Raw genomic sequence first — 27,768 nt, 5'->3', positions numbered from 1 at the left:
GGAACATGGCCTGAAAAGAATGTCGGTGTTCTCCTTCAGGTATAGGTGCCTGGGGGTCAGGGGGAGAGGGAAAGGCAAGGGGTGGAGTGGGAGGCGGGTGATCGACAGGGATATAAACGGTGTCTCCTCCTCCCTCTGAATGCGAAGTAGCCAATGAGGTGGCGCGGCCCGGCCGGCCCGGCCGCCAGTGCCATATAGTATGCAGCAGCCCGAGGAGTCACGTTGGGGGAACGGCAGAAAGCAGCTATCCTTTTACACTACTTTGCTCTAGCAGCTATCTTAATGGTGACTGCGTGGCCGGGGGGAAACCTGATCGGCCAGATCCAGCCGAAACCGGGAGGGAGGGAGTGGGCTTTCCGGAGGGGGGGAGGGGGGAGGGAGACGAAGAAGGAGGAGTAAGAGAGGGGGAAAGAAAGAGGAAAAGAGTGCGAGGGAGTGAGGGAGGGAGGAAAATAAACAACAAAAAAATGTCCTCTTCCTCCCCCACCGGGCAGATTGCAAGTGCGGCGGACATCAAGCAGGAGAATGGGATGGAAAGCGCCTCGGAAGGGCAGGAGGCGCCTCGAGAAGTGGCGGGGGGCGCGGCGGCGGGGCTGAGCCCCCCGGCTCCAGCCCCTTTTCCCCTGGAGCCGGGGGACGCGGCCACCAGGGTGAGCGGAGAGGAAGGGGCAGTGGCGGCAGCGGCGGCGGATCAGGTACAACTCCACTCGGAACTTCTGGGCAGGCACCACCACGCCGCGGCCGCGGCCGCGTCCGCCGCCGCGCAGACCACACTGGCCTTCTCGCCCGACCATGTCGCCTGCGTGTGCGAGGCGCTGCAGCAGGGGGGCAACTTGGACCGCCTGGCCCGGTTCCTGTGGTCCCTGCCCCAGAGCGACCTGCTACGTGGCAACGAGAGCTTGCTGAAGGCGCGGGCGCTGGTGGCCTTCCACCAGGGCATCTACCCCGAGCTCTACAGCATCCTCGAGAGCCACAGCTTCGAGTCGGCCAACCACCCGCTGCTGCAGCAGCTCTGGTACAAGGCGCGCTACACCGAGGCCGAGCGAGCCCGTGGCCGGCCGCTGGGCGCCGTGGACAAGTACCGGCTCCGCAGGAAATTCCCCCTGCCCCGCACCATCTGGGACGGCGAGGAGACGGTGTATTGTTTCAAGGAGAAGTCGCGCAACGCGCTCAAGGAGCTCTACAAACAGAATCGCTACCCTTCGCCTGCCGAGAAGCGGCACCTGGCCAAGATCACCGGCCTCTCCCTCACCCAGGTCAGCAACTGGTTCAAGAACCGGCGGCAGCGCGATCGGAACCCCTCTGAGACCCAGTCCAAAAGGTGAGCGCCAACTTTCCTCCTCCTCCCCCCTTCCTCTCCCCCACCCCCTTCCCAGCTTTCTTTTCCTCCTAGCGCTCGCAAACATGGCGCTTACCTTCCCCACCAGCCTGGTCCGGCTGCCCACCTCTCCCCGCCCCCACCTCTCTCCTAGACCCGAGAAGGGGGGACGGCGGTAGCTAAGGGCGGGGGAAACCTCTCTCTACCCTCCCCCCCAAGAAGTTTCTCGTCGCCCGCCTAGGTCTCAGTCCCCGCCCCCACCTCGGCTGGTCACTGCTGCCCTGTTTCCCACCCCCATCCCGCTGGCTTTGAAGTTGCCACTCTTCCCTGTTCGGGGGCGAGAGGGGGGGCGGCGAAGGAGCGTGTGTAGGCGCGGGAAAGGCGGCTCTTGCTGCCGCTGGAGGCCAGTGGAGATTGCCAGCGCCCGCCGGGTCCGCACCTCGGCGGGGTCGCACCCGCCTGACGAGTTCCGAGCGCCCCCGACCCCCAGGGTGCCGCTGCCCCCTAACCTTGCGCAAGTGTACGCAGGAGGTCGCCTTGGCGGCTCTGGAGGGAGAAGAGTGTTGGTGGGGACTGGCGGCACAGAAGGGGGTCTGGGGCGTCGAAGTTTTATATGACAGAGTTAATCATTCACTCTGCCCGCCGTGGCTCCCTTAGTGGCCGGGGCAACGTGGGGTGTTGGTGCGGCTCAGCTCTGCGGTGTTTTGAAACCTGATTCTAAACTCCTTCGGATCGGATTTCAGTGTCGCCGGGGTTATGGGGCTGGAGGGCTGCTTCCTGGGCCCTGGAACCCTGCGTGCCTCCCCCCTCGTAGGGTGGTTGGGGGCGAGCGCAGGCTAGCTTTAGGAGGACAAGGGGGAGTGGGGGGTGCTATAAAACTCCGCACCTCCTGAGCGCCCACCCTGGCGGGTTTGAACTTTTTGACCGGGAGGTATTTTTTCCTCAATTGGTAGAAAATGATCGGGTTTTGCACCTCTTTTGTACGTCCTCCCGAGTAAGGAGAAGGTCGCCTAAAGAGATGGTGTCTCCAGCCCCACGGGGCTAGGAGAGAAAGAATCCAATACAGCTCTAAGCTTCTGCTCAGGGGAAGGAATCTGGGAGCCCAGGAGGCTGCCCCGCCGGGCGAAGGTGATCACCCGGTGCATTCCAAAACCCGCAGCTGCCCGCCCCTGCCCCTGCGCTCCTGCGAGGCCCGACGGCTCCGATGTTCCTGACCCCAGGCGGGAGGCTGGCCAGAGCCCGGCCTCGCGGTAACCAAAACAAAACGCGCACTGCGACCTGCGTGCACCCTTTCTCAGGCCTGCAGGAGACCCAGAGGAGGCGTGTTGATAACGCCACTCCACCTGCCCTCGCGCCCGTTTGAGGTGGCGGATCCTGTCACCCCGAGGACTGGGGGCAGAAGGTGGGGAGCGGGGCCGGGGCGCAGGCCGGCTACCCTGCAGCCTTTGCTCCCCGGCTGGGCGCGTTCCCCGGCTCTCCTCAACCACATTCTACCTGCTTCGCCCCCCGCCCCCACCCTGCTCTCCCGCCCCGGGCCCAGTTGCCCGATTTAGGCCCCTCTCCGGATCTACCTCCCACCCGCACCCCTGGTGAGTCACCCTCGCAGACGGCGGCGGCTGCTCAGCCTCAGGTCGTAAATCAAAGCGCTTTCTGCGCTCTTAGCCCCGCAGCCCAAAGCTCGGGTAATCCCCTCCCCTCAGCTTGAAAGCGAACCGACCGCCGGGCACTGCGGGGTTGTTGGATCTTCTGCTAGGCCAAGTCCCGCCGTGTTTCCAAATTGCCAGTGCCCTACTCACCACTTCTCCCCCGCCCACCCTCAGACCAAATGGGAAACCCCACCACTTCCGCTCCCCGGATTTGAGGAACACACACAGTCCTGCCTGGAACAGAAGGACTGAGGGTGCAGGGGAGGGGTCGGATAGTTACTGGGCAGCTGAGTGACCTACCCCTTCCCTTCCACCTTACCAGGGCACTGGATGGTGTATGTTAAATAGGCCCCTATAGCTTCCTTTGGACTCAAGGACAACTAACTGCACCTAACAGTTCTGGGGTTGAAAGTGCTTTTCCTAAAGGCCAGCCACTTGGTTGAATGAACGAGTTGTCAGTCTGGTGGAGTAGAAGTTTGGGAGCAGGTGAGGAAATGATCACTTGTTAACTAATGGCAAACAAAACAGAATGCTTTCCACCTCCTGCTCCTTTGGCAGTTTCATTTACCTTCAAAATTACACTACTCTGAATTGGTGGGAAGGGAGGGGAAGGAGTTCCTAAATAGAAAAGACTGACCTTATCATTTAATAAGTTTTTTTCTATGGTATAGGTAGTGGCACATTTAACAGGAAGAAATAACTTAAGTGCTATAAAAACAATTCTGTAAATCTTATTATTTAAATTTACATCTTCCCAGATTCCCTGTCTGGTCAGAATCTGCTGAAAGGCCTTATAGTTTAAACAGGACTAAAAGATTTCCTGCTGTGCTTTCTTTAAATGCTGCCTATAATGGGGTTAGAAGCTGGTTTTACAAACAAATGGCACTATGTAGAATGTCAGCCCCCCTAACTTTAATGTCTTCATTTCCCCTTTAATACAGCGAGTCAGATGGCAATCCCAGCACTGAAGATGAATCCAGCAAGGGTCATGAGGATTTGTCCCCTCATCCACTCTCCAGTTCCTCCGATGGTGTCACCAACCTCAGCCTTTCCAGTCACATGGAGCCAGTATATATGCAACAAATTGGAAATGCTAAGATACTAAGCTCTTCTGGAGTTTTGTTGAATGGAAGCTTGGTACCTGCAAGTACTTCACCTGTCTTCCTTAATGGTAATTCTTTCATTCAGGGACCCAATGGAGTTATCCTTAATGGATTAAATGTGGGAAATACACAGACAGTGTCATTGAACCCACCGAAAATGGCGTCAAACATAGTGAGCAATGGTATATCCATGACTGACATACTGGGCTCTGCCTCCCAGGATGTGAAGGAATTCAAAGTTCTCCAGAGTTCTTCAGCTAACTCAGCAGCCACCACCTCCTACAGCCCCAGTGCCCCTGTGTCTTTTCCTGGGCTGATCCCCAGCACTGAGGTGAAAAGAGAAGGTATTCAAACAGTGGCTTCCCAGGATGGAGGCTCTGTCGTGACTTTTACTACACCAGTGCAAATTAATCAGTATGGCATTGTCCAGATCCCCAATTCCGGAGCAAACAGCCAGTTTCTTAACGGGAGCATTGGATTCTCTCCATTACAGTTGCCTCCTGTTTCAGTGGCAGCTTCACAAGGTAAGTCTCATTTGGTACTATAATGCACCAGTAATGTTTAGCCAGCTGCTCTAAATGACACATTTGGTGAGAGCTATTGATTGATGTTCAGGTATCCTATTGGCTGCCACAGCTGTAGAATTGCCTTGATTTATTTCTCCTTCACAACACCCATGTAATATCCAGTCTGCTTGGTTCCCTGGTATCATGGGGATGGGCCTTTATTTTCCTAACAACTGAATGGAAAAATACAGTTCATAGCAAGTCTTGCCAGGTCTACAATTATAGAAATACGATAATCGGTGCTGAAAAAATAATCCATTGCTTGACATTTTAAGATTAAAAATTAACAACATTGCTAAGAACACAAAATTAGTGGAGCAATTGGTAAGAATATGTACACTTTACCTAAGCATTATTTATTTGACCAAAAAGAGTTTTAGAAGAGGAAGACTAGATCAATTGTATTTGATTTATGTTCCTCCTTTGACTAACAGACCTAAAGGAAAACCAGAAGAATATGTGATTGGGTATCTATCTATTGCTCTGCATGTATATTGACCTCCTAAATATGCAGGTTTATTAGTGAAAGCAACTGAAAAGCCTTATGGTATATGTTTGTGTTGTTACTAAAGACAGTCTGCTAAAGAAAGCACTTACCTGAAATTCAGGAAACCAGAGGCTGATATGCCAGTCCTTCACTGACTTGAAGCAAGTCTGGATGGCCTTGTGTCATTTTTTTATATATAGAAATAGGAATGGTTACAAATAGCAGTGGAGGTTGTATATCCCCTTAAATTCAGGAGTGCGAGATACTAATGCATCTTAGCCTCCTGCAAACAAATCTTTAAGTTCAGCTTTCTTTACCAATGCAAAATAAGTAATTGTTTGCCTTAAAGGCCAGCTTCCTAAAAAGAGGTTTTATCAAAAAAAAAAAAATCAATTTATGCACAACTTTTTTAAACAACTATGATCTACTTCAGCTTATTTGAGGCATTAATGGAAAAAAGTTGTTATGGAGTAAATTTCATTTGCACGTTTGTTTCTCTTTAGGTAAAATGGTAGTAAAATCACAACAGTCCTGCAGCATACTATTTATTTTTTCATTGTTCTAGGTTATGTAAAGGATTAAGCCAAGTCACTATCCAACATAGGGCAAAAATATGAAAACCACAGGGAAAGCCTAAGTGCTTAGTTTTATAATAATTTAATGTAGATCTAATCCCTTTTCTCTGTTTAGGAAATTTCTGATCAGTTTGTAACATTTTAGAGAATATATTTAACCAAAAAGCCTGGTATATAGATTGAGGGAAGAGAAAAGCAGAAATACTTTTCACATGTAATCTAAAAAAGTGCTACCATAGAATATTATTGCAAACTAATGGCTAATTTTTTTAATGGGGCATTTCATATGAATATGAATAGCATTTTCAGTTTAAAAAGCTAAGCTCGAATGGCAGATATGTCAATTCTTACACTGAGTGACTCGAAGGCTCAAGTTTTACCATATGGGTCTGGGAAGCGACATTTCTTTATAGTGGTTTTGTTTTGCAGTTCTTAATAAAGCATTTGGGAATTTAGTGTTTCTTAAAAATACCTAGACAAGATAAGTACTCTTTCTGTAGTTGGCATTTATATGGAGAAGCAGAGTATCTACATCTTTTTCTCATTTTAACATCATTACAAAGTTACACTTTGCACCTGTATCACTTTTCAATTGGATTTTTAACAGATTTTAAAATCTATTCAATTTATAATTTAATTGCAGTTACATTTAAATGTCAAGTTTTAGAACACATCTGCTTCTCCTGCACCACCACAGCCCCCCTGCACTTATCTATGTCGTAACTTTCTACACATTTCAGAAATATTAGTTTATTTATATTCAATAGCAGTTGGGGAAAATGTCACGTCTATTATGTTCTTTATGGCTCTATCAGAAAATAAGTACTTAATTCATGTATGCACTAACAGACAATTTTACAACCACTAACAAGAAAATAAACATCTATTTCAGATGTTTTTTGCTACAGTTTAGCAGCCAACAGGAATTTTAAAACATAACTTAAGTTGAAGTTAAATGTTTTCAAATAAAAACCTTTTTTATCCATTTGGCCTAGAACAAACATGTTAGGGAAGAGCCCAAACATACATAGAACTGTTTTTCTTAACACTAGTATTTCCATAATGGATACCTTCAGGTGGTTAATTTTTTTTTTTTTAAGTTAAAATATAGTTGTGTGTGTGTGTGTGTGTGTGTTTTCATTTTAAGGACATTCCTTTGCATTAGGATGCTTAAAAATATTTGGAAGACATAAACAGCCCTGTGACATTGATTTATTAATTGAGGTGGTAATATAATCACAATTATTGTAGTAATTCAAGAAGACAAATGTTTTAGGTGAATTACCTTTACTATTGGACTCTTTTCTCAAAATACAGAGTTTACTGAACATCTAATTCAGGGTCAGGGCAAAGAGCCCTTCAAAACTCCCCCCAAGTCCACCTTTCTTCATTGGCAAGATAATTGCTATCATTTCAGTATGCCTATTATGTGAAGGCTCAGAAACAAAAAGGTTTTATTTGATGGTGGGAGTGTGGTAAGGATCTGATTCATCTACATTGTCTGAGTTACCTGATTTGAACATCTTTTCAGCTTTCTACCTATACTTCTTTTTCTACTCTCATTAGTTCTTCCTATCACTATAACACTGAAAATTCAGAACTGACACAAGAAAAGAAAAACAAAACCTACTGAATGTTTTGTTGACTTGACATTACTTTATGGTTAGTTTGGCAATAGTTTTCAACTTGTCTGTACAGGTTTATATGGTTAACTTTAAGCCCCAGGGTAAGTCATTTTATGGGGTTATTTTCTACATTTCCATTTATATTTTATGTGAGTTACTGAACTTGTCCTGAACAAAGGCATTTTATTTTGGTTTGTGTTTTCTAGTTCTAACTGGCAGAGCTAGCAATAATTATCAACTAATTGAAAGATAACAAGTTGGGGTCTATATGGAAAAGAATAAATATTTTTTCTATGAACCAGAAACTTGACTAAAATTAGAACTTAGAAAAGACTTTTTTCACACTTGTTTCGGTATAGAAACAAGTTCTCACTCCCACTTGGTCATCAGAATTCCTCAGGGAGTTAAAAATATACCTGTTCTAAGGCTTACCAAGCCAGATTCTTAGGAATGGAGCCTGGGAATCTAGTTTTCAGTGCTCAGGTAATTGATTCTACTGACCTGAGAAAAATCATGTGTGTAAAAAAGTAATTTTTTTTCTTTCATTATCAGTTTAGTCGATGGTAATCTGTATCTTTTCTTTTTTTAGGTAATATTTCAGTAAATTCAAGCACTTCAGATGGAAGCACATTTACAAGTGAGTCTACCACAGTCCAGCAAGGAAAGGTTTTCTTGAGCTCTCTTGCTCCCAGTGCAGTGGTATACACTGTTCCTAATTCAGGCCAGACTATAGGGTCTGTTAAACAGGAGGGTTTGGAGAGGAGCCTGGTATTTTCTCAGCTAATGCCTGTCAATCAGAATGCACAAGTAAATGCAAACCTGTCTTCTGAAAATATCTCGGGGAGCGGTCTTCATCCACTAGCCTCCTCATTAGTTAATGTATCCCCAACTCACAGTTTTCCCCTGAATCCCCCTACCCTACTACATCCCACTGAACTAAATGCTGACATTGCTGATAGCCAGCCAATGTCTGCACCTGTGGCAAGCAAATCTACTGTGACATCTGTCAGCAACACTAACTATGCAACTCTTCAGAACTGCTCCCTTATTACTGGTCAAGATCTATTGTCTGTCCCAATTACCCAGGCTGCCCTTGGGGAAATAGTTCCTACAGCTGAAGACCCGGTGGGTCACCCCTCCCCAGCAGTACACCAGGATTTTGTTAGAGAACATCGGTTGGTTCTGCAATCAGTAGCCAACATAAAAGAGAATTTCTTAACAAATTCAGAGAGCAAAGCTACAAGCAACTTAATGATGCTGGACTCCAAATCCAAGTATGTCCTAGAGGGCATGGTTGAGTCAGTCTGTGAAGACCTGGAAACAGACAAAAAAGAGCTTGCCAAGCTCCAAACTGTCCAATTGGATGAAGATATGCAAGACTTATAAACCTTATCCCCTGTTCCCTTTTTTTTTTTCCAACATCAGTGAGCAAATCTTTTCACAAAGCCCTGAGGACGAAGCATTTTCCCATTTAAAGGGAAACACTAGTTTTGCAAATAAATGCATTCAAGAGACTTTGTATTGATCTGCATGAAGATCACAAACATACAGGAGTAGAATTGCGTTACTGCAGCCTTTTTCTTCACATATGTTCTCTTTTAAACAGATGGAGACAAAAGGAACAAGATGGAATATATCAAGTCAAAGTGTATCATTTGGTTGACTTAATATAATTCTGAGGTCAAATGGAACTTGATAGTTTTTTTTTTTAATTACAAATGTATGCACCTAACAAAATTAAATATCACTACAGAGCATTAGAAACAATACAATTCTTTTTGTTTACTTTTACTCCATGGGCATTGATAAGGTTAAGTAGCATAAATGGTACTCGACACTATTCTAAAGCTATATTTTTAAATACATGCATTTCTGTTTTTCAACATTTTTGTGAAAGTCTTTGTTTTCCTCTACAAATTCCCAAATGTGATTACTAATAGTTCTGCGTGGCTGAGAAGGTTTGCAACTCTACTAAAAACTATTAAACAAATTTCAGTATGAGTGTAAATATATTAGTCCTATAAGCAAGGATTTGAGTAATTACAGTGAATTTTATTTATGCTGTATATGTCTCTCTTATACTTCAGACACTACGAACTGAAAAGAAAAGTGTTTTCTTACCGTTTAATTTATTTTTATTGTTTGAACAGGAAGTGAACATAGTTATTTCCAACGAAGTTTTACTTTTTGTAGGATTTTAAAAGTAATGATTTTTATCAGGAGTCTATTAAGGTCAATATTAATAACACTGAAACAGGAAATCCAGCTCCCAATATTGGAATTTTGGTACTTTTTTTCACATCCTTGTTCTTTATTTAGCAGCTCTCTGATTCATTTAAATATGTTTTATATAGAATTCTATGTGCCTTTTTACCTTGTGGCCTTTTTATTGTTCTTACTGAGGTACGGAAGTGTCAACAGAAGCACTGATGGCTGTTTTCTACTATTCTAACAGGGTTAATTTCACACAGAATTTCTTTAAATCTAAAGAACTTAAGTTTTACTTCTATTATGCATAATGTTTATGATACAAATGGGAACACCTAATTATTGTTAATACTTTTCATTACAATGAAAATAACAATTATAGACTACCATATAGAATCAATTCTCTAGGCTATTAAAACAACCATTTTAAAGTAAAAGAACATGTAGATACTATTGAGCAAAAATCTGTCCTGTTAAAACTTAGTTCTAAATGTTTGGAATCTGTTGTTACATTACAGCATATGACTGTTGTTTGCACTATATCATATCTTCTTTAAAAGTAAATCTGGGGTTTCTGCAAGAGCGAAGCTTGTTTGATAATGTCTTGAGCTGTGGTTGCAGTTTTTAACAGAATTCTGAACACAAGTTGTAAGAATGAAAATACCTTTATGTAGTGAGTAAAGTCTCTGGTCTCCAAAAAGCAAGAAAAGTGGAAAAACGATCTCTTCAGAGATGACTCAAAGTTGTTGAACATAAAGATGTCACCACATCTTGCTTTTTTTAAGATCAGAACAAAGGGTCCATTCTAGGTCTCTATATGCCAAGCATGTTGAATAAGGGCCATAGAGGATTTAACTTCTGTTGTTATTGCAAATGGAACTTTCAGGCATAGACAAAAGAGCCTATGAAGAATTCCTCTCCCATCATTTCGATAAAGAACTTAGAACTCATTTTTTAATAGAATTGGTGAATGTTCCTAAACTGCTGAAACTACATGTTTTTAGTTTTGTTCTTTTACAAAGCCAAGTGTTTTAGAGGTCTCTTCCACTCCACCACTACTTATACAGCTTGTTTTTTCCTTTGGGTGTGTGCTGATCATGTTACTGAGATTAATTACATGGTGTAGTTTACATGAAAATGATGTTTTCCACTTGATTGCTCCAGATATCAAAAGTTTGTTAATTATTTAAAAATACCCATTCAATAAGGGAGGTGGGAAGGTTTTAAAAGTTATATGTGTCATATATATAAGTGGAAAAGTTTTCTCCATCTTCCAAAAATATAATAAGCCTCTTTTATTCACAGTTCTTCCTCTTTTTTCCCTTAAGAAAAAGGAAAGATAGCACAAAACTTAAGACTTACCTAGAAAACCCATTCATATTCCCAACATGATGTAATTATACCCCTACAATTACTCCAGGTAGCTACACAATATTACCAGGTAAGAATCAATGCACATTATAAAGAACTTATTGTTCTTTTCTATTCTTTCAGTAAAATACGGGCCAGTTGGTATGTAGCCCATATATATGTGAATGGAATAAGATGAACCCATGATCTCCATGCACAGAATTGCAAATGTCTTTGCAATACCAAGGGCCAGACTCAGAACCCTTGGAGTTCATGTGGCAGAATTTCCCTCTTACATAAACCAATGCTTGAAGATGCTGCAAATGACCCTCTAAGGATCCCCACAGAGGAATCAGAATAGGGGTAAATAACTCCCTGCGAACTCCAACCCCTGTGGCTGGCTGTGGGATTTTTGGTGTGAGCCTAACTATGCACTCTACCAGCCAGAGTCTGGCATTTAGCTCTTAGTTCCATCTAGTAAAGGACATTCTGTTGTTTAAAGAGGAGGTGCATTTGTTCCTCAATCAAGCAACAGCACCTGTGTTGTGCTGCTCTATAGCTCGTGTATATTTATAGTAATGAAAAAACTGAATTGTACACGTTTCAGTGCCTTTCTTGTGTTATGAAAGGCAGGTAGACGTTATAGCCATAGATAAAAATCTGTAGTTAAATTGCACACTGACCTTAAATCTCCTTGTATATGCCCTTACATCTTGCATGTTAAAAGTTGGATTGTTGGGCATGTATTGCAGCCTGCCCTGCTACATGTTAGACCAGTGTGCATTAGTACATAGCCAGAAGTTCTTCATTCTTTAAAATGTTTTTGACAGATCATCTCATCATAAAAATATAAATACTTCAGGAAAACTGGGGGTGGGGGGAGAATTACATTTTATAAAAGATGTTTCAAAGTCTTCCAAGAACTTCGATGATTAGAGCCTAACATTTATTTTGTATCTAACTGATACACCACATTAATATTACAACCATGCATTTTATTAATCAAAATTATATAGCATGTGACTCTTTTGGCTTTCAGGGTTCTCCAAAAAATTTTATTCTTTAGTTGCATGTACTGTATGTTAGAGGCAACCAGTTATATACTCAATATGGTTTTACTGTGCCTTACACAAAGAGAAGATCTATACAGAATGTATATCATGGAATGGGGTAACAAGAGTCTTTACTGCACTGTTAGGTGATGGCACACAGAGCATGTCCAAGAACATTTCTGTGCTTAATTACCCAACCAAAGAGCTCTAAAGTATGTATGTTGTACTGTAATAGGGGTTTATGCCTGGACAATTAAGTGTTTTATTTGTTTCTGAAATGATGTGAACTTATTTTTCTAAACACTATGCTAAATAAACTTTATATTTATACATACCTTGTGTTAAAGTTATTTTTCCCTGAAAAAAAAACAAGATAAAAGTAAAAAACCCACACATACATTTCATAGGCTGGCAAATGTAAGGACAAAAGGAGTCGTTTTGAAAAAACAATCTACAAAATTTTGCAATTCACTTGACTGCACTGCATGCTCAGCTAAATGATTACAATTCATCCTCCTTAAAGGGTAGAAATGTATCTTATTCACTTGGGTATCCCAAAGTCTGAATCTGGCACTTTAGAAGGTTTAATAAAACTAAATTGAAAGGTCCAAAGATCTTTCTATTCCAATCTAATTGAAAGAGCTCAGTACAACCTACCTTTTAAAGCACTCCCATTAGCCAAAGTCTGGTTATACCACAGCTGGGTCCACCAGTGGTTTGACATAAAAGTTATGGACAGAACTACATTACTGAGTGTGTAGAAGACAGCGTTGGTCAGTTTGGTCCTGATTTTAAAATTAGCTGTCTCCCACACTGAAATGAAGAGTGGGCTACTAATAAAGTAGAACTGTGCAATTCTATTACAAAGCCATCGAGTTAGTTTCAGATATGCCTAGATTTCTTATATTCTTCTCATTCAGTTCATTTATTTAGGTTAGAAATTTTTTATGCAGTTAAACCAGTTAAAGTGAATAGTGTCAGTAAGTGAGTACAGGGTCAGAGTATTGTGGAGTGATTAGATTTTATAACATCTTAACCAAACAAATATTTCAAAACACTTGACAAGGTCACTGACCTACTTCAAACGTTTTTTGGCTCCTGGAAAACTAGCAAATCAAATAAAACCCCTCAATGGGAATTCAAGACATTCAGCTACATGACTGTATCTCACTCTTCCAGTTTTTCTTAAGAAATAATAAATGCGGAGATTTACCTTTGCACATCACCTTTGCCAATACAAAAGCTAGTAAAGTAAAACACATTCAGATAATGGTTGGTGCTATAAAGTCAATAACAGGGTAATGGGATTAAGAATAAGGAATGACAGAGGTGGGGATATACATTAGATTGGTTAAGGGAGGTTTCTGAGGAAGTAACATTTCAGCAGAGAAGCTTGAATGATGAAAGGGAGCCAGTCAGCAGGACCTAGAAAAGAGCATTCCAGACGGAGGGAACAGCAGGGCCCCAGGGAGGAGCTGAGCAGCTGGATCACAGTGTTAACTCTAGGAGTCATGTGATAGGAGATCCAGTCAGAAAGATAGGGATCACATCACAGGTAGAGCTTTATTGTTCTGTGCCAAATAGTTTGGATTTGAGTCTGAAGCAAGGAATGATAAAACATGATTTACACTTTAAAAGTATCACCAGGTCTATTCCGGGGAGAATAGCATTGTAGGAGGCAAGGGTGAAGGCAGGAATTTCAAAATGATGTCTGGTTGTCCTAAGCAGCTGCACAGGAAATATTTTAAGCATGTATAGCAGTTTGTCCCCAGTCTCTCCAGAATTTGGTGCTATCCAAGCTTTCTGTCCACTCTGCCTCCTGCTGTTAACCAAAGCTGCCAGCTTCCTGCTGGGATTGTCCCAACCTGAACCTGTTCCCTTAACTCCAAGCTGGTAGATCCAGTTCCCTAATGGATATTTTCAGTGTCCTAGTCAACTGTGACTCAGTATATGAACATTTAAACTATTGTCCTTGCTCTAAGCCTGTCCCTCACTCTGTGTTCCTCGTTTTCATAGCATTGATTCACCCATTTACCAATTAACAGTGCTGACCGGCAATTTTATACAAAAGTTATCCCATATCTCTGGCTATTTTTTTGTAATTAAATATGAAAATGAAACAATCTAAATAAACTTCAACATACTTTATTTATACATAATATATTGAAATGAAACTTCATACATATCTTCTATATAACTTTCAATAACTTTTTTTTGGTATGATAAACTATATAGCAGTTTATCATGCTTGAAAACATGAGTTTATTCATGGCCGGTCAACGATCTGTGAAACTCACTTTGGAATTGTTTCCCTTTCTTCCCAACTGACCAGATCATTACATGTATCCATGTCTTCGCTTCCATTGTCTCTTGAATCAGTTTCTTCCCCTCTATTCCTAAGGTTACTGGTATAGCTTAGGAATTTATCATTTCTTAACTAAATCCAATGTCTGGTCCTCATTCCAGTCTACATTACAACTATATTCAGATGTAACTTTCAGAATTCGAGACATTATCTGAGCCTTGCTTTCCAGTTTAGAACCTTCAATGCCTATGAAATACCATTAAAACCTTCATTGCCTATGAAATACCATTTAAACTCCTTAACGTACAAAGCCCCCAAGACCCATGTCTTATTTCTTTATCTAGTCACCTCTGTAGCCATATGAAACTATTCCCCAAAGGGACCAGGTTCTCTCTTAACACCCAGTCTTCAAAACTCACTAGAGGTCATGCTCCAGGAAGCTCTGTTTCACCCTCAGAGTAAAATAGTGCCTGCCCCATACTGTGATTAGACAAGGATTTATACCTTTCTTTGGTGTGGCACTTATCACATCACTGTAACTATGTGTCTTCCTTTCTACAGTTTCATCTTTGTTACTCTGACATTTATGAGGGAGGACCCAAAAGAAATCTGGAATTATCTTCTGGAGGGCAGGCCCCTCGTAGTACAGGCTTCCCTTTGCTAGGTGAGTGTTCTAGGAGCCCATCTGTATCAGTGTACCAGCTGGCATTGTTGTGAGAGGCTGTGTTTGGCTTCAGTGAAAAAAATTTTTTAAGACTTTCAGTGCATTTGCCCATTTCATGATGGGTGATTCATGAGCCCTCCTGCCCAAACTGCACTGAGTGTTCAACAGTTTTTGGCCAAAAACAGCATGACCCCGGTGCCTCACCCTCCTTATTCACCCAACCTTACCTTCCCCAAGCAACATTTTTTGTTGTTTGCCAGGATGAAAAAAAAGTCCTCAAAGGGGAACATTTTGCAATGTAGAAGAGATGAAACAAAAAACAACAGAAGCACTAAAAGGCATCAAAATCAACTCATTCAAAAACTGATTTGAGCAGGGGGGAAAAAATATCTTGGTAGGTGTAGTGTATCAAATTGTGAGTACTCTGAAGGTGACTGAGGTTTAAACATTTAAGAATAAATACACAATTTTTTATAAATGAATTCTGGGTGTTTTGGGTCCCCCCTCACAGTACAGTAGAGCATACCAGGCACTTAAAAACTATTTGTTGACTGAATAATGACTAACAGTTGTTCATTTCTTTAAATCATTCCACTTGCTATGGATTAGGGAACTTTATGGCTAAAACAGTTAAAGTATTATCCTTATTTAAAAGACAAAAGTAAATACATTTTGGGGTAGCACCAGAGTGTTTACGTGAATATTCTAGTATTCGTGGATGGTCTTTTGAGTGATTATTTTCCTTATTGCTCCAAGTTTTTTTTCCACTTACTTCCAAATGGTTTCAGACAGTAGAGGTTAGTTAAAAGTTTGACAGGCAATTGGGCCATTAGCAAAAATGTACTCATTAAGCCTTTTTAGATCAATGTTTCAAAATAGCAGTGATGTACAGAAAAGCTATTTATAATTATGTATAGATATACTTTCTAAAAATATTCTCTCTGTGGATATATGTCTAGTACTTGTATTTGAACTGAGCAGATATCTAAAGAGTCTATGAGGAATAGTAAGTGGAACATCGAGTTTAAGCACCAGGAAATCTGTATTCTGAGTAGTCTTTAAGTATGGGAAATATCAATTCACCTATATGGGACTATTTTTTTCCTGTTAAAATAGGTATGTTGGATATGATTATATTTGAGATTCATGTAGTTATTTAAAAAAAGAAAGAAAAATGATTTAAAAATGCACTCCCTCCTCCCTACCCACAGGTTAAGAAGATCAAATCAATTACACAATGAAAGTACACTGTGACCTGCCACGGGCTACAGAGGTAAAAGATAAAATAATTGATATTGAGTCAACAACCTGTGCCCCCTAGAATTATTTAAACGTGTAGAGTTAGGCAAGGTAGGTCTGGCTTTGTACTCTTTCACCCTCTTCACCTGTATCTACTTTGCTCCCTAAGGGGTCTGCCCTTCACTCAGGTATTTTCCCTGCCTTCCTAAATGCCTTAACTGGTAATTGTGATATGAGTGGTTAACAGTTTAATGAGCCCAACCCCCTACCCCTGGGGAATTTGCATTTCCAGGAACACTTTTGAAGACTCAAATGAACTAAGTGTAATCATGGATGATAAGTTGCAGGTTAATAAAACTAAGCAAAGTGTTCCCTATTCCTAAGTTCAGCAAGTGTGTGTGTGTGTGTGTGTGTGTGTGTGTGTGTGTGTGTGTATTTGGGGGATAAGGAGAGAAGACTGGATGAGCAAAGAAAAAAAGACTGTCACCGTTTTCCCTTCTTTGTGTGCTCCCCTTTCCTGCTGAGTATCAAGGACCAGCCAGTGGAATCTGAGCTGTTGGATCCTCTGAAAACAATTAACAGTAGAATTTTCCCCATACCCATTTTATCCAGAGCCTGGAAATTTTCCTTCAAGAAAACTCCTGCGTTGGAAAATCATTAGCTATAATAAAACCATAAAAATTAGTCATAGTCTGTCCAGAATGTATCCAGCCACAGAGTATGAAAACTAGAGACATTTATTGAAGAAGATACAAGAAACATTCTACATAGGACAATGACACGTCAGTTCTCTTCAGAGTAGGCACCTTGGGACCTCACACAGTTCTCCCAATTGCCTTCAGCTGCCCTGTCGTTAAAAAAAAAAAAAAAAAATTAGCCATAGAAAAACAGACGTTGTTCTGAGATCTTTTGTTTTGTTTTGCTTTCTAAGATATGTGCTAGATAGGAGATGTGCCAAAAAAAATTTATATAGCTATAGATATATAGCTATAGGTATACATACATTTGAGTGAAATTTAGGAAATATAATACAAGTTTGTATTTGTTTTTATGTATTTAATAAGTAGACTTTTACTGTGTTCTTCAGCAGAAGAATGGCCTTGATTATCTTAGTACAAAGGTACTAAGGGAACTGTAGTTTCTATCTGAGTGGCCATATGCCCTACTAAAAGGTGAGCTAATTCTATTCTTAAAAGGAAGAAGAGGACAATAGACACTGGGGGAGGGGGTGCATGTCAATTAGTGGTATCTGCCACTGTGCTTAGCCTACTTTCTTTAACCCTATGGATTCTCCCTTCTAGATAATATGAAGAAAGCAATCATATAAATGAGTCAGGAAATGCTATTATTTTCCTAGAGAGCTATAGATTCAGCTTCCTAATAGAATAATAAACATTATCTTTAAATTACTATCATCTCCTATCTCCTTAAAAATTTGGGGCAATGCATAATTCCTAGTTTAAATTATAATTTGAAACAGCTCATTTTTTAAGTATATTTTATTCATTATGTTATTACAGTAGTCCCAATATTTTTTTCCTTTGCTCCCCTCTGCCCAGGATACCCCTTCCATCCAGCAATGCCACCCCCCCTTAGTTCATGTCCATGGGTCAAGCATATAAGTTCTTTGGCTTCATCCTTTCCTATATTATTCTTAACTTCCCCCTGTCTATTTTGTACTAACCAATTATGTTTCTTAATCCCTGCACCATTTCCCCATTTCTCCCCCTTCCCCCTCCCAGCTGATAACCCTCCAAATGGTCCCCATACCTATGATTCTGTTCCTATTCTGGTTTGCTTAGTTGGGTCTTGTTTTTATTTTTTAGATTCAGTTGTGAGTTTATTGTCATTTTAGTGTTCATACTTTTTATCTTCTTTTTCTTAAGTAAGTCCCTTTGACATTTCATATAATAATGGCTTGGTGATGATAAACTCTTTTAGCTTTACCTTGTCTGGGAAGCACTTTCTCTGCCCTTCCATTCTAAAAGATAGCTTTGTTGGATAAAGTAATCTTGGTTGTAGGTTCTTGCTTTTCATCACATTGAATACTTCTTGCCAGTCCCTTCTTGCCTGCAAAGTTTCTTTTGAGAAATCAGCTCAGTCTTATAGGCACCCCTTTGTAGGTAACTCTCTGCTTTTCTCTTGCTGCTTTTAAGATTCTCTCTTTATCTTTAACCTTTGGCATTTTAATTATGATATGTCTTGGTGTGGTCCTCTTTGGGTATAGCTTGTTTGGGACTCTCTGTGCTTCCTGGACTTGTATGTCTATTTCCTTTGTCAAATTTGGGAAGTTTTCCTTCATTACTTTTTCACATAAGTTTTCAATTTCTTGCTCTTCCTCTTCTCCTTCTGGCATCCCTATGGTTCAGATGTTGGCATGTTTAAAGTTGTCCCAGAGGTTTCCAAGCCTTGCCTCATTTTTTTCAATTCTTGTTTCCTCATTTGGTACTGGCTGACTGCTTTTTTTCTTCCTTATGTTCCAAGTCATTGGTTTGAACCCAGGTTTCCTTCCCTTCACCATTGGTTTTGTGTGGATTTTCCTTTGTTTCATTTAGCATAGACTTCACTTCTTCCCTTATGCATTTGCCGTACTTAAGCATATCTGTCAAGCCTGTGAGCATATTTATCACCAGTGTTTTGAACTCTGCATCTGTTAGATTGACTATCTCCTCATCTGTAGGTTGGTTATCTCCTCGTCACTTAGTTCTCCCACTGGAACCTTGATCCGTTCCCTCTTTTGGGCCATACTTCTCTGTCTCCTCATCTTGACAGGCTCCTGTGTTTGTTTGCCTTGTGTCTTAGGTAGAGCTGTCATGCCTGTTACGTTGTAAGGGGCGGAGCCTTAGATATTCATCAGTATATGGTGACCTGTTTCACCACATTGTGGTGCTGTGGAGCAGGGAGGGGTCCAAGAGGGAACAATGCTGCTTGCTCAGCACATGCCCCTTTTCCAGGCACTTCTTCCACTTCCATATGGGACTAGTGCCTCTCTAGCTGTTGCGCTGGCCATCATTCCCAGAGTGGGTGGGTCTGCAGACATTCTAGGACCATGAGGACCCTTTAGACAAGAGGACTCTGCTGAGAGACTGGCAGTTTCTCCTCTGCTCCAAAACCCACTGGTTTGCACAGTCAGAAGCAATGAAACTTTACTTTCCTTGGCACTGGGATCTGAGCTGCATGGTCCGGTCTGAGGCTGGGAACATTCCCCAGGTGTCCCTCCTGACTTTTTAAAATGTATGACTGAGCTTTCCACCAGCCTGCTGCTGCTGCTGCCACTACCACCACACCGCGTCCTCTCCGCACCAGATCTGCCCCTCCTACATATCTGGATGAGTATTTCTTCTTTATATATTTGTTTGTTGGACTTCCATGCAGCTCAATTTTCTGGAACTTCTGGTTGTCTCTAGTTTTGAGATAGTTGTATTCCTTCTTAGTTGTGGAGGGAGACACAGCGTGTCTGTCTAGGCCTCCATCTAGGTCAGAAGTTGAAACTGCTCATTTTTTGATGTTCAACCATATTTGTAATCAAAGAAATGTCAGCTCCTTCAGGCATAGAGAGTGTCTTACCACTGTTGTCAGAACAATGTCCCACACTACAGGGGCATGGAAAATAAGTATTATGTGAGTGAATAAGATGCAAGATTTAAAAATGAGATCCTATTAGTTCCATTATATCAGTAAAGATTTAAAATTATGATGATTCTTAATGCTGATGTAGATGCAATAAGGCAGACAATTTCACATCTTGCAGATGGAAGTATACATTCATGTACCTTTCCAGCCCTGACTGGTATGGCTCAGTGGGTTGGGCATCATCCCGCAAACCAAAAGACTGCTGGTTCAGTTCCCACTCATGGCACATGCCTGGGTTGCAGGCCAGGTCCCTATCAATGTTTCACTCCCTTCCTTCCCCTCTCTCTAAAAATAAATAAATAAAATCCTTTTTAAAATTTATGTAACCTTTCCAGAAGGCAATTTGCCAAATTACAGCTATAAAAAGAAACAAACTTTCATGATCATTTGGACAAAAGTGTAAAAATTTGTTAATACATTCTCTTAGTGAGGTATCGGAAAGCATGCTCTTTCATATATTATTGGTGGGAGTCTATTTGGAATAACAGTGTGGAGACATTTTGGGAATGCCTAGCACACACACAAAAATGTACATACTCTCAGTATTTCTAGAGCTCTGTCTTACACATATGGGATAGACAAACGTAGGTTTACAGTTATGAGTACATGAAACACAGAGTTTATTCTTATTATTTGTTAATTATTGTATTATTTATTTGTATTACAGCTGTAAACCTACTTTTGCCCACCCCTGTGTATATGTGCACATTTGTGATACTTCTAAATATAAGGGTACTTAATGCAGACTTGTTTGTAGTAGCAAAAGACTGGAAAAAGCTTAGATGTCCATCATTAGAAGGGGGCAATTAAATGTCATGCAGCTATTAATATTGTTAAAAATGCAAAAATTAAAGTACACAAGAATTATTTTCTACAAAACCATCATTTAATGGGCTTCTTTGAGGGTAGCAGAGGAGGAGGCACACACACACACACACACACACACACAGTCTGGGGAAGAGAAACATGATGAAACACAATTGAAGATGTTAGGGTAACTTGTTCACTTTTATAGCCTTTTAAATTGTTTAATTCTTTTTATCATAAATCATTTTTCAACTAATGTAAAAAATTTAAAAGTCTCTATTAATACTCCATGACTCTGTGATTATCTTTATAGCAATATATCCCAAAGAAATAGAGATACAAACAAATATTTATGCTCAAAATGCATCAAAACCTTGGATATAACCTAAATGTCCACTATTATGGGACCAACTATGAAAACTATAATTATTTATTAATATTTTCAGTGATACTGGAAGTCATTATAATGAAAGACAACAACGAAAGCTTAGTAAAAAGATCACAAGTACAGGATAGCTGTTGCCTCTGGAGAGAAGCACTATGTATGTATATTATTCATTTCTTTATACTTACTTGTTTGATATCAGTTAGGGCTTCTGATTGCAAGTGACAGAAACCAAACCAAACTAGCTTAACTGAAAGGTTATTTATTGGCTCACCGAACCAGTTACTAGAACTGCACATTAAGGTGTCTCCTATGGTAGACCTGACCTCTCCACAAGCTTTGTAACTGTTGCTAGCAGCTTCTAGATTTCACACTTTCAGGTTTGTCACTAGAGGAGCAAAGAACATTCCCCGATTCTTTGGGACAGGCTAGGGGAAGATCCAGCTAAAATAATCCAAAGGAAAAAATTCTCATTGGCCCACTTTAGATCACATGTCCAACCACTACCCAATTACAGTAGCCAGGGTGGTGGTAGTGAGACACTGTGATTGGTGAATTTGGATCAGGTACCTACTCTTATTCCAATCACTGTGGACAGGATGGTAGGTTTATGAAAGAAGACAGTACCAAGAGGAGGTAACAGTGTCTGTTCTGCTTAAGTTTGGGGCACGTCAGGGCCTCCCACATTCCCCATGCTGTAGCAGAATTTAAAAACAAAACAAAACAAAACCAGCAGCACCCACTATGGCCAGATGGTGAGTGTGATGAGGAATGTGTTGCACCTAGAAGAGAGCTTGCTACTGGCCCATCAAAATAGCAACTTCCCATTGCACTGAGCATTTCAATGAACAAGTTTCACTTGGATAATACAAAAAATGGCTTTAAAGAGAAAAAAAAGAAGAAGAAGAACACTATTTTTCTTTCTCCCTCTTGCACTGGGGTTTAGTAATGCCTCTGGAATACTTCCTTACAGGCCTCTGATTACTTGAAAAAAAAAACTATATTCACCTTCTGGTTAGATGTTGAAATCCACTTTCTTCTTTCTGTATACATTACCAGATGCCTCCCTTAAGGACTTATAATTTCAATGTTTTAAAATATATATATAATGTGTTCTATTTTCTTATGACTCAATTTGCTGCATAGTGTTTATTTAATACACCTGATTGGTTATGCTATTACAGTGGTCCCAATTTTTTCCCCTTTGTCCCCTCCACCTAGTATCCCCCATTCCCTCCAGCAATACCCCGACTTAATTCATGTCCATGGGTCATACATACAAATTCTTTAACTACTCCTTTTCCTATACTGTTCTTCACATCCCCCTACCAGTTTGTACTCCTTAATCCCTGCACCTTTCCCCCATTCTCCCCCTTTCACCTCCCAGCTGATAACCCTTCAAATGATCTCCATACCTATGATTCTGTTTCTGTTCTGCTTGTTTTCTTAGTTTGTTTTTTTAGATTCAATTGTTGATAGTTGTGAATTTATTGCCATTTCAATGTTCATAGTTTTGATCTTCTTCTTTTTCTTAAATAAGTCCCTTTAACATTTCATATAATAATGACTTGGTGATGATGAACTCCTTTAGCTTTACTTTGTTTGGGAAGCACTTTATCTGCTCTTCCATTCTAAATGATAGCTTTGCTGCATAAAGTAATCTAGATAGGTCCTTGCTTTTCATCACTTTGAATACTTCTTGCCAATCCCTTCTAGCCTGCAAAGTTTCTTTTTAGAAATCAGCTGACAGTCTTATGGAAACTCCTTTGTAGATAACTATCTGCTTTTCTCTTGCTGCTTATAAGATTCTCTCTTTATCTTTAAACTTTGGCATTTTAATTATGATGTGTCTTGGTGCAGTCCTCTTTTAGTCCATCCTTTTTGGGACTCTCTGTGCTTCCTCGACTTATATGTTTATTTTCTTGACCAAATTAGGGAAGTTCTTTTTCATTATTTTTTCAAATAGTTTCAATTTCTTGTTCTTTTTCTTCTCCTTCTGGCACCCCTGTGATTTGAATGTTGGTACATTTGAGATTGTCCCAGAGGCTCCTTAGCCTATCCTTGTTTTTTTGGATTCTTTTTCTTCTTGCTGTTCTGATTGAATATTTTTTTTCTTCCTTATGTTCCAAACCATTTATTTGATTCTTGGCTTTACCCTCTCCATTGTTGGTTCCCTGTAAATTGTTCTTTATTTTACTTAGTTTAACATTTGTTTCTGCCTAGGTCTTTTTTATGCTTTTGAAGTACCTAGTGAGTTCCTTGAGCATCCTAATAACCAGTGCTTTAAACTCTGCATCTTATAGATTGCTTATCTCCATTTTGTTTGGTTCTTTTTCTGGAGTTATGTTCTTTTCTCTCATTTGGGCCATAATTCTTTTTCTTCTCAATTTGATAGCCTCCCTGTGTTTGTTTCTATGTATTAGGAAAGCTACTTTGACTTCCTGTCTTAGTAGCATGGCCTATTGTAGAAAAGCACACCAATAAGTTGGATGGGACAGAGTCTTAGGTGATTGTCAGAGTGGGGCAACCCTTGTGAACCAGGTTGATGGAGTCTCTGATACGGGGTCACTGCATGGCAACTCTGTGTAGAGGAGGGTTCAGAGAAGGGACAATGCCACTGCTTGGTCTCCAGAGTTTTGTCCTGGAGGAAGCTGTCTCTTGGCATCACCCTGATGCCAGACACTTTAATCTCTCCCTGTATGCCAGTTGCTGCCCCAGTGCTGAAGTCCAGATGGAGTGAGTCCGTTGCAGGCCCTTTAAGAGAAGACTCCTGAGAATCCTGCAGTTTCTTCGGCCCTCGCCCAACCCCCACTGGTTTTTACAGCGAGAAGTTAGGGGACTTATCTTCCTGGCACTGGTACCCTGGGCTGGATGGTCTGGTGTAAGGCTGGGATCCCTCGCTCCTGAGGTATCCCTCCCAATTTTTACCCACCACAGATGGGTGTGGGACCGCCAATTCCACGTCTTCTCGCTTCTTCCCATATCTCTGTCCCTCCTACTCATCTGGATGAATATGACTTCTTTAATTCCTTGGTTGTCAGACTTCCACACAGCTCAATTTTCTGACAGTTCTGGGTGACATTTGTTTTGTAGTCTAGTTTTAATTTTTGTTATGGTTGTGTGAGAAAGTGAGCTTTGTTTACCTACACCTCCATTTTGACCAAAAGTCCGTAGTATTTCTTATATACTACAGTACCAGGCACTTAAAACCTGTAGTTCATTAAATCCTAACAACCCTGCAAAGTTGTATTATTTTCTCCCAGCCTATACATGAGGACACTAGGGCTCAGAGTTTCAGTACCTTTCCTAACCAAAGATAAGTATAAGCTTTCAGACTTGAAGCCTGATCTGCCTCCTCTTTGCAAAGCACTTTTCAGTCTAGAAAACTGTTCATAAGGATCATCAGCACGTAACAGTGGGAATAGCCCATGCAATTTCCAGGGCTGCTCCTGGCAAGCTGTGAGAACTTCTTCAGCTCACATTACCTATCTGACTTTCCTCAACCAGAAATTGGAAGAGTGATCCCTGTTCTATTTACCTCACAGCGTGATTTGGGTGATTTTTACAACCCAAACGCTTCTACAGGCATGCTTCAGCAGAAAGTCCTTTCTCATAGTAGCAAAGATAGGAAAAGATGAACAGAAATTTTTGAGGCCCTTAACAGATCTAACACAAACATTTTTGAAAAAATGGTGGAAATTAATGGTTCCAAAGTTGAAATAATCCTTTCCAAAGCAAATTGAGTTTAAAATAAATAAATGTTAAGACTACTAAGATATTCCCAAATAAAGCATTATTCATCTAAAGTAAAAATTTTATTTAAAATATAATGTCAATGTAGTCAAAACCTGAATATTTGAAGTTGAATATTAGATTTGGTAAAATTAAAGTGTGTTAAAATATTGCTGTAATTTACATGCCAATAAATTGTAGTACAAATAACTTATCTATTTTTAAAATCATTTAACCAAGAAAGAATGAACCACTCCTTCCATAGCTGTATTCAGCCCAGAACATTGCAGGCTTGGAGTATCAATTATGTTGCTTTACCATCACATACTCAATCATTTGCTTCTTAGGCACATCCTCTATACTGAAGTGACAATAACAAAAAGGACATCCAAATTCACCAACATTCTGTGCCAGGACCACCCAGACCCTCTAAGTGCCAAGCCGCCACGTCAAGACTTTCTTTGCTTTGGGGTAATTTACATATGGAGGTTGCTGGTGTCCTGTCCTACTAACTGGCTGGTGTCAAGATTACCTCAGTCCTTCAGAGATGTTCTAATAATGTTGAACCACAGAAAAAAAAAATGTTGGTTCTCCATAATTTCAGCAAATTTACTCATCTGACCTCCACCTCCTCTCTCCAGTATCCAACTCTGCAAACCAAGGGTTCCTTATAAGTAGCCTTTGTCAAGCCACAAAAGATCCTGCTATACACTTTCACTAGGGCACAGGGGGGCCTACTTAACATACATTTACATAACTATGTTTAGCTTCTCAAGTAATACTTGAGAACAAAAAACAAGAAGAATCTGCATCAGGGGTCTTGCTGTTTTTAAACAGAGCACATGTTTAAATGCAGTTTATTTGGCTGAAATTATGGCTAACCAGGCAACTTTACCACTGACACATAGGCACACATGTGAGTGTGTATACACCTGTACGCATGTGGATGTGTACACACACACACACACACACACACACACAGTTAGGTTTATTCTCCCAACTCAAATCCATAATGTTTCTATGGTCTATGATTGTATACACTCTGATAGTTCTTAATTAGAGAACTTGCAAGAGTCAAAAGATTTGAACGTGTTACAAATTTTTGTTAATTTCACTATTAGAATTTTAGAATCTGATTCAACAAACAAAATTTGGGGTTATGGAGGTCTCCAAAACTTATTATTGATTTTTAGAGAGAGGAATGTCGATTTGTTGTTCACTTATTTATGCATTTATTGTTTTATTCTTGTATGTGCCCTGACCCAGGATTTAACCCACAACTTTGGTGCATCAAAACTATGCTCTAACCAACTGAACTACCTGGCCAGGGCCTATGGGTATCAAAATTTAACAAGATAGTTTCTGAAACATAAATTAGTGAAATATAAGAGCAAGTAATTGGTAAATTCCAATTACTTTCTATCCTTTAAAGCTCCATTAAGACTCCATTTGTTTAGGATATCTAGAATCACAATTGCTAAAACACAGTAGACATATTATGGTTTCTGGATCTGTATTCAGCAGACCGGGGCTTCAACCCAACTTGTGACTACTGCATGAAGGTGGATCCTTCCAGTCTCAGTACCTACTTCATAAAAATATTGTGAAGATTAAATGAGAAAAATAAAATAACAGTGTCAAGCACTTAAAAATGTCAGTGCTTAAAAACATCAGCCATTGTAATTACTATAATCTTTTGTCAAATTTAATGCTAAAACATTTTAGTTTCATAAACTACACTTACCACTTACTGTTCGTACCTGTGTTACTGCCATCATTTCTCTGACCACAGCAAGATATTTGCATTCTCCTTTACAATGATAAGTAATTTTCACCTCTCTTAGATATACTTCATGTTCTAAAATACAGAAAGCAAAGCATAGTTCAATTGGGAAGAGTCCTTTCTTGTTAGTATTATGATGTTTAAACGTTTAGCTCAAGTATTGATTCCTTTTGCATTTAAATCAATTTTAGATGTTAACAGTGGCTAATCTACTTGCTAGTGACCCTCAATTAACACATGAACACAAATCATGGACATCAAGTACATATATTAAAGTCAAATAACAGTTTTTTTTTTCTTTTAGTTCTTTGAGGTTATTGATCAAGCCCAATGTAATTTCTCTTTCCAAATGAAATTCCGGTTCTCATGTAAGAATAAGGAAGTAACAACATCCCTGGGAAAAAGCTATCAGACCTCCCTGACTGGGTTAGAACGTCAATGGAAAGAAGGAAATGAAAATTAAACATCCTAGCTAAAGCATAGATGGGAAACTGGATAAGCTGATCACTCTCTATTTGGATTACTACATTACTATTGTTAGGGCCAAATGCCTGATCTGTAATTGGGATTGTCAGTTACTCTGCTTAAAAGGAAGGAAATGAATGATCCCATCAACATTGTGATGTGGTTGAGATTTATCTGCATTGAACTCACCATGTTTTGGATTTGTTGAAAATCTCGATTGATTTAAAAGGTTCCAATTTAGCAGAACTTTCTTCCTTGTCAGCACTCAGAAAAGCCTTTGAAATGGATAGAAACTGAATACAAGTGGATTGAAAAAAAGCCCAAAACATTCTGTGAAATTTCAAATTTCCTCTCAACAGCCACACTCTCCTCCCATGATTACTCTATGCTCTCTTTAAGGGAAAGATATTCAGTAAATCAGAAAATGGAAGTTGGTCTCTAGTGAAACCTACAGCATCTTTGCTATGATATTAGTGATTTTTAGAGCTTCTTCGTCCTCCGACAACACCCTCTCCATCCTCACTGGGCCAAGTTGATGGAAATGCTTAATCATTCCCTCTAGCTTTTCCCACAGTGATCAGCACAATGATCAACAATGGTGTTGACTTACTATATCATACTGCTCCTCATTCCTAACTTACATGATTCATTCACAATATTTCACCAAATGCACTCATAAAATGGGGTTAATCACATTTGCTTATTCTAGTGGACAGTTATAGCTTTTGTCTTAATCTTCAGATAAAAGCATTGGAATCTCCACTGAGGAATACAATTTTCCTGCTAAATTCATGGTGTCATGAGTGCTGATGCCCTCACCCCCAA

General features: G+C 40.4%; 1 protein-coding gene and 1 long non-coding RNA gene across 2 annotated transcripts in view; one reads left to right on the top strand and one right to left on the bottom strand.

Annotated features, from left to right (window-relative positions):
- Window positions 1-409: 409 nt before the first annotated feature.
- Window positions 410-9,271, top strand: SIX4 (SIX homeobox 4). Its single transcript, XM_090270954.1, has 3 exons — window positions 410-1,321; window positions 3,906-4,591; window positions 7,910-9,271. Exons 1-3 carry the CDS (start codon window positions 468-470, stop codon window positions 8,704-8,706), a joined length of 2,337 nt encoding a protein of 778 aa, XP_090127080.1. The 5' UTR covers window positions 410-467; the 3' UTR covers window positions 8,707-9,271.
- Window positions 9,272-16,876: 7,605 nt separating this feature from the next.
- The window catches only part of LOC150016869 (uncharacterized), a 23,238-nt gene continuing 12,346 nt past the window's right edge, over window positions 16,877-27,768 (bottom strand). The window contains exons 2-4 of the long non-coding RNA XR_016509840.1: window positions 27,133-27,218; window positions 26,456-26,553; window positions 16,877-16,985 (exon numbers count right to left, since the gene is read on the bottom strand). This is a non-coding gene — a long non-coding RNA (uncharacterized LOC150016869). The remainder of the gene's footprint in view (window positions 16,986-26,455; window positions 26,554-27,132; window positions 27,219-27,768) is intronic.

This window comes from Furipterus horrens, unplaced genomic scaffold (assembly GCF_987537825.1).
Source record: "Furipterus horrens unplaced genomic scaffold, mFurHor1.1.pri manual_scaffold_3, whole genome shotgun sequence".
In the NCBI taxonomy this organism is placed as follows: Eukaryota; Metazoa; Chordata; class Mammalia; order Chiroptera; family Furipteridae; genus Furipterus; species Furipterus horrens.
This window is presented reverse-complemented; position numbering and strand designations above follow the sequence as displayed.

Excerpts from the sequence above, each read along its gene's own strand:
- SIX4 (XM_090270954.1), top strand. The coding sequence starts at position 468 with ATGTCCTCTTCCTCCCCCACCGGGCAGATTGCAAGTGCGGCGGACATC. Across the intron at positions 1,322-3,905 it reads TCTGAGACCCAGTCCAAAAG|CGAGTCAGATGGCAATCCCA; the intron begins GTGAGCGCCAAC and ends CCTTTAATACAG. Across the intron at positions 4,592-7,909 it reads TTCAGTGGCAGCTTCACAAG|GTAATATTTCAGTAAATTCA; the intron begins GTAAGTCTCATT and ends TTCTTTTTTTAG.